The sequence below is a fragment of the Phalaenopsis equestris genome, unplaced genomic scaffold, assembly GCF_001263595.1.
Source record: "Phalaenopsis equestris unplaced genomic scaffold, ASM126359v1 Scaffold000232, whole genome shotgun sequence".
NCBI classification, from domain to species: domain Eukaryota; kingdom Viridiplantae; phylum Streptophyta; class Magnoliopsida; order Asparagales; family Orchidaceae; genus Phalaenopsis; species Phalaenopsis equestris.
In genome coordinates this window covers 616,291-623,668 of record NW_018164674.1, presented here as the reverse complement: position 1 = coordinate 623,668, position 7,378 = coordinate 616,291, and the positions used below count along the sequence as shown (strand labels likewise).

Genomic DNA, 7,378 nt, shown 5'->3' with positions numbered 1-7,378 from the left:
TTATTTGATGTGTTAAAATATGTGTATTTCTTTTTAAAAAATATTAAATTACCAATGAATATTTTTTTAAGTATTTTTCAAAAATAAGTTAATTTATTTTAAAAATAAAGAATAAAGGGAATATGAAAAATATATGAAACAAAAATATTTAAAAAATAAAAAATTAAATTAAATTATCTCAATTCAAGTTGAAAGTAATGTTGATGGATACTTTTCTAAACCTTAGTGAGATTTATTTGGCACAATCAAAAAAAAAAAAACCATAAAATTACAAAAAAAAAAAAAAACTTTGATCCAAAAAAAAAAAAAAAAAATTGATACTTAAAACTTTCTCCCTAGTTTTGCATAACTGCCCTTATTGCAATTAGTAGAAGAGCTTCCCTTTTTCGAGTTGTAAGTCCATAAACTTCACTCATATCAATATCTTTCACCTCCCCCTTCGCCGGCTTCCAGTCAAAAACATGCACCAGATTCGCTATGGCTAGCTCAATCAAACTCACGGAGAACTGAATTCCAGGACAAGATCTCCTTCCCGCACCAAACGCCAGCAGCTGAAATCCATGATTAATAAACCCTAAATCCCTCCCTTCTCCATTAATGAACCTCTCCGGTCGAAACTCCTCTGGCGAGTCCCAGATCTTCGGGTCCCTTCCGATAGCCCAAGCATTGATGAGCACCATTGTTCCTTTAGGGATTCTGTAGCCATTGATGGTCGTGTCTTCTGTGAGCTCGCGAGGAACTATTATGGCGCCTGGTGGATGAAGCCTGAGAACCTCTTTTACTGTTGCTTTCAGGTAGCTCATCTCTGCTAGTTGTTCTTCTTTGATGAAGGTTTCGTTGGAGCCAACGATGTTGGTTATTTCTTCTTTGAGCATTTTCATGGAGGTTGGGTGGCGGAGGAGCTCGGCCATGGCCCATTCCATGGGGATGGAGGTTGAGTCTGTTCCAGCACCGAACATGTCCTGTAGAAGGAAGGATTAGTGGAAAATCGAGTTTCATGATTATACCTTTCAATTTTTATTTTTTTACCATATTACATATCTTACATATAAAGTTCAATGTGATTATACCTTTCAATTTTTATTTTTTTACCATATCAATTTTTGCATATCTAGCCCCTCAAACATTGCTATTTACAAATCTAGCAAAATTTTTCTTCCATTTCTCAAATTCGCACTCAAATATCAAACTTCAAGATAAAATTCCTACCCCTATTTTTCATTTCTATCAAGTTCTCACTAGATTGATTGTGGCGTGCATGAATACATTGGTTCGATAGTTCAAAATTATTTTATAAATAACAATGTCCCCTAATTAAAATAGCGAAAGTTTGACTGGTAAATGCCCCTAAAACAAATGAGGAATTTAACTAGCATATATTATGATAAGAATTTATGTTAGGATTATCAAAATCAAATTTTTTTTCTTAAAAATAATTTCTTTTATCATATAAAGTAAGCTTAAAATAGCTCTTTTTTTTCAAATTATTAATTAAAAGAAATATGATAAGCATTAATAATACAACAATTAAAAATAAAAAAAATAAGGAGAAAATCTAATTACCTTAATGATAGCCTTAATACTCATATCATCAAAAACAACACCTTTGCATTTCATCTCCTCCTGCAGACTCAACAAAACATCCAGAAAACATTCATCAGTGCCATCACCATCTCCTTCCTCCTTCCTTTTCTCCATTCCCCTCCTGCGCTCCCCCACTATTTCTTCAAGCAACTTATCAGTTCTCTCAAATGTCTTTCTCAATCTCCTCTCAAAACCGCACACAAACCCTGCTGCGCTCCCCAACCATGGAATATAATCACCGACATGGAATTCCCCTATCAGCCTGGAGCTATCAGTTATGAGACTTCTCAGACTGTGCCCCCACCACATCCTCCTTGTCGTTGCGCCAATTACCGCTCGGCTTATAACATCTCTGGAGAGCGCATTAAACCTCTCGGCCATGTCCATCGCCGTCGTCGTCGTCCTCCTCTCAATCTCCTTTATCATGAAGGCCACCTCCTCCTTCCTCACCTGCTTATAAGACTCCACCTTCTTGTTGCTGAGAAGGTGAAGGATAGTCATTTTCTTCATCTCCCTCCAGTATTCGCCGTAAGGGGCGAAGGCGACGTCGCGGCCGCGGTAAAAGAGCTCGTGGGTGGCCTTAAAGAAAGGGCGGTTGGCGAAGAGGTGGTCATGGGTTTGGGTGATTTCACGAACGACGGAAGGAGAGGAGGCGACGAGAACTGGCAGGCGGCCGAGGTGGAGGAGCATGAGGGGTCCGTGGCGGTCAGAGAGGGCACGGAGGGAGCGGTGGGGGAGTTGAGTGAGTTGGTGGAGGTTGCCGATGATGGGTAGCTTGGGAGGGGAGGGAGGGAGGGGGACAGCACTGCCATTGTTTCTTGTGGGGAAGAAAAGAGAAGGTAAAATGATTGCTAGTATTGTAATAGATAGGATCACCAGCATGAATGGGGGATAAAGAAGAAGAGAGATTATGGGAGAGGAGAGGAAAGAAGACAAACTCTCTACCATTTTCCCTTTTGTTCTGAGATGTTTGAGGAGGAGGAGACTGGTAGAGTTTATACAGGTTTAAATGCTATGTTTTTTTTTTTATTATTTATAATTATTTATCATTAGTTCAGTTATTTTATAATTATTGTATAAGAATGTGGTATATTTGTCATTTGTTAGAATGATGGTAAACTACAATAATTTTAGAAAACTATGGTAAACAATATATTTTTTGTGGATTTGGAGGACTTCATTGAAGGGAAGATTTGGGTGATATGGATAAAAATGTAATATTTAGGTGTTAAATATGTGACGACATAATAATTTAGTGGTATTTATGTAAATGTGTCAAAATGTTGGGGAGGCATGTGAATCACGCGAACAGGTGCCATGTGCCTTGCATTTGAAACTACTCTCAATTATTGATGGTTTTCAACCTTTAATGTGAAAGGAAAAGAATCAAATTGAAATTAATTAAAATTTATTTTTATTTGAGTGTGAACATAGAGCCCTAAATTTTTATAAATCTGACTTCTCTAATGCATGATGATAAAAAAAAAAAATACTTATCTTTTATAAATTGAAATGTGCAACATGTTGATTTAGATGTTTTTTAAGAGACTGACTTTAGGAAGGCAGCATTTGAGGAGGAACCATTAATATGATTGACTCTACGGGTCTGTTTGGGGCAATTGTAGCTTATTGAGTAATCTGCTGATAAGCTGGTGCGGTGGCTATTACAAATTTTTATTTTTTTGGAAAAACAAGACCATTGTCAATAAACTCCCACCACACCTAGATAAGTGCCGTGTGAAAACGCTGTTTTTTGTGTTTTGAAAACGCATAAGCTGTCAAAATGCAGTTTACCCAAACAGGCCAGATGCGTTTTCAAAACGCTACCGCACCAAATAAGCTGCCCCAAACGGGCCCTATCTTAGATTATTTGTATTAATTTCATAATTTTTGTCTATTTTATTATTTTGTGCTTTTTGAGATAAATTTTCAAAGCTTGATATCTATTTTGTTTTTTTGGAGTTTCCCGAGAGATATTTTGGGAGTTTGATATATATTTCAATTTACTTTTTGTGTTGCTTGAGAAACATATTTTGAGAGTTTGATATCTATTTTGTTTTTTTATCAATCAAAGTGTTAAAAAATGTTATGAATGTAAATATCGAATTTATGAGTGCCCTTGAGCTAAACAACCCAAAGTGATAGTCTATCTTGGGGAATACAGATCCCTTCATGTTGCACTATTGTTTGTTGTTGAGCCTCTTGATATGTTCAATGATCTATCTCATTTTGAGACTACTCAATTCCGCAGTTGCGACACACTAAAGATAGACCAATGCAACTTCGACAATAGAGTATGCTTGTAGAGAAGAAAAGATTAGGAAGTCTTTCATTCTTGATTCTGAGATTATACCCTGAAACAACTAAATGTTAAAGTGGAAAATTGTACTATTGGGAGAAAGAATTTAGGCATATTAGCCATCCAACAAATGTTCATGGAGCTTACAAAGGTGAGATTCCTTCTTAGAGAGAATGTCAAACTTTTTCACACAAAAAAAAATGTTGTTATAGATTAAGAGAGATTTGCCTTTTACATTCACACAAAAACCTTACACAAACAAATGAAAAGAGATCCATGGGATACTAAACATTTTTTACAAGAAAATCTTGAAAAGGGAAAGTCATGAGGCATGCTCCAATTGAAATGATCTCGTTATATAAATATACGTTACAAAACTTCACATATCTCCCGAATATGAGGGTGATATTACAAGACTATGAATTACGAGCTTGGCTTCCTGCAAAAGCGATGAAAATATTCATGAGACGATTAGGATAAGGGGAGATAAGGAAACTAAGGTCAGACGGTGTTTATCTGCTAGTGGTGGTCAAGCAAAAGCCTTTTGACGGCGATGGATCAGTGGCGATCCAATGGGAGTTTGAAGACAAATGTTAGGCAGTGGTAGTTATGATCTGACAGAGGTTATTTAATGGCAACAACGATAATAATCGGGTGACTACAATCCAATGAAAGTGTTTAGGTGACAACAGCATGAAGATGGTGGTGGGTGGTGAAATTCTGATGCTGAGGATGCTAGGGTGAGTGGTGGTGGACCAACGATAGTACTTGGGTGGAAATGATCTGACGATGATGGTTAGGCGATGACGTTGTTCAATTGACGACATTGGTTGAGTTGCAGTGGTTTGATACTTGTAGTCAAATAGAGCTAAAAAATTCTACAAGCTTCTAAGCTTCAACTAATCTTCCATCCAAGTACCCTTTATGCAAAGAGTTAGCATCTATTTACAAACCATAAAAGGAAAGCTTCTTCTAAATGCAACTAAAATCTAAAGTACACCACTGAAAGAGCTAGAGTGATCGTGAGGCGTTTTTGAATATTGAGTGTCTTAATGATATCAATATTGAGTTAGCTCTATAGTAATTGTATGGTTGAGATACTCAATACGACTATAAACATGTAAGAATGAAGATAATTTGGCCCTCCAATAAACGTCATAATGTTTTCTATTATGCTTCAGGTGATTAACGTCACTAGATTTTTTTCACCAAGACGATCAATTCATATATAGATTGTTGAAATCAAAATTTTGAAAGGTCCAAAATCTATTTTTTAATTCAATTATATCACGCATAGAAATTTGTGCTTGATTATGTGAATTTTTTTGTGAAGTAGCAAAATTCATGATAATATTAATTTCTAAAAAGAAAATTTCCATCATCATTCAAAATAAAAGTTGATTATCATCGATTTATATTCATTAAATTAATCTATATCATTAAGACACTCCATATTAACTATATATATATGGTTTTGAAAATAATATTTTAATTTTAAAAAATGAGACCAAATAATAATAGTTTAGATAGTTGATTATAATACCACAAGTAATACATCTCCCCGATAGATGGACATATCACTTGTAAGTAGGTTTAACCATTTTAACTGAGATGTTCATGACATCTATTTAGTCTACAAAATTTATGGCCGACAATTCTCATATGTAATGAAAAGATTAGATAGTGTTTATATTAGCTAGGTTCATAATTTCCTATAAAGGCAAGCCCCTATAGTTAATTATATTTTAAATGACAGAAATCACTTAAGATAATTCTCGATAATGACCAGAGATTTTATTTTCAAGAAATCAAATTAAGTTTTCACGATTGTTTGTAAGAAGAGTCAACTGGGCATGGATCAGGTGGGAACAGGTATTTTGGAGACCAATGGAGCGAGAGTTAGAGAATTTTATAGACTTTGAGGTGAACCTCAATGATCTCCTAAACTATCATAGTGTTGAAACTGACCTCTGTCTGCTTGCATCCTCGTCATCTGAAATTGTCTTTTGTCCTCTTGCATCCTCGTCTTGCTTCCCAGATTGCTAGCTTCAAGCTCCTTGTTTGTGATAGTCTTGAGTTTTAAAAAGTGTGTTCAAACTGATGATTATCAATATTGTTGGGTCGCAGGGTTTTATTGTAGGGTTCCTCCTAAACAGGTGTTCTACTGTCCTCTATCCTAGAGATCCTTTATAGGTATAGTAAGTAATAGAATATTAATGTTGCATGTGTAAACAAAAAAATTTATACAGTACAGTGTAGTAAAAAAAATGCAGCAAAAAGAAAGTGGTAGTATGTATCTGTCACCTCTGATCTAAAAGGTACGCGTATTAAAAAAAAATTAATTAAACATTGGTGTGACATGTAAATACATAAAATTTGTGTGATATGCAGGGAGATTTGAAATTTAGGTGTTGAACAATTAAATTCGTAGAATTTGTGTGATATGCATGGAGAAGAAATGATTTTCTTTAGAGTGTTAGATATGTAAATACATGAAAATAGAGTGGTATAGATGTAAATCCTTGTCATGCAAATACATAAGAGTCGGCGTCGTTATGTAAATACATAAGATTTTGTGTGACTAGCATGTGAATACATCAACAAATAAATAAATAAATAAATAGATGGCACGCATGTATAATAAAAAAAGGAGAGAGGAGAGAGATCGCCTTGAAAGAGGAAATATTACATCAGTACTACGCACGTTATTTTTAAGTGCATAGCCAATCAAAACACGCCACTACATCTCGCGCAGCGGAGTAAGAAAAACGGCGCAGTAACACGGAGAATATTCCCTTCTGTGTTATTCATGTGTTATTGCGCGTTATTCATGAGTTATTGCATGTTATTGATGTGTTATTGATGTATTATTGTGTTATTATAACACCAAGTCCTGAGAATATTCCTGGTGTTATAATAACACAATAACGATACAATAACACATGAATAACACACAATAACACTTGAATAACACGGGAAATATTTCCGACAGAGAAAAAAACGGCGCAGTAACACGGAGGAATATTCTCTCCCGTGTTATTCTTGTGTTATTGCGTGTTATTCATGTATTATTCATGTGTTATTGTGTTATTATAACACCAGGAATATTCTCATGATACAATAACACATGAATAACACACAATAACACATGAATAACACGGGGGAGAATATTCCCCGTGTTACTGCGCCGTTTTTTTTTCTGCGTCGCGCGGGGTATCGTGGCGTAATTTCATTGGGTACGCACGTTACTCTACGTGCGTAGTACTGATGTAATATTTTTTCTTGAAAGAGAATGGGAGAGCTTGGGGAGTTCACGGATTGGAAGAGAGGAAATGAGAAGATTCCCTTCTTCTTTTCGTGGGGAGCGTTGTGGGGGAATTTAGAAGCCTTAAAGAAAGGGCGGTTGGCGAAGAGGTGGCCACACGAACGGCGGAAGGGGAGGAGGCGGCCGAGGTGGAGGAGCATGATGGGTCTGTGGCGGTCGAAGAGGGAACG

The 7,378-nt window shown here is 36.0% G+C and overlaps 1 protein-coding gene across 1 annotated transcript; it reads right to left on the bottom strand.

Moving 5' to 3' along the window:
• Positions 1–292: 292 nt before the first annotated feature.
• On the bottom strand, positions 293–3,037 carry LOC110023799 (cytochrome P450 71A21-like). The gene is made up of 2 exons (XM_020723391.1): positions 1,564–3,037; positions 293–962 (listed from the first exon to the last, which is right to left on the bottom strand). Exons 1-2 carry the CDS (start codon positions 2,530–2,532, stop codon positions 336–338), a joined length of 1,596 nt encoding a protein of 531 aa, XP_020579050.1. The 5' UTR covers positions 2,533–3,037; the 3' UTR covers positions 293–335.
• Between the last annotated feature and the right edge of the window lie 4,341 nt (positions 3,038–7,378).

Coding starts and splice junctions, on each gene's coding strand:
- LOC110023799 (XM_020723391.1), bottom strand. CDS start 2,532: ATGGTAGAGAGTTTGTCTTCTTTCCTCTCCTCTCCCATAATCTCTCTT. Junction 963..1,563: donor GTATTAAGGCTATCATTAAG/GTAATTAGATTT, acceptor TTCCTTCTACAG/GACATGTTCGGTGCTGGAAC.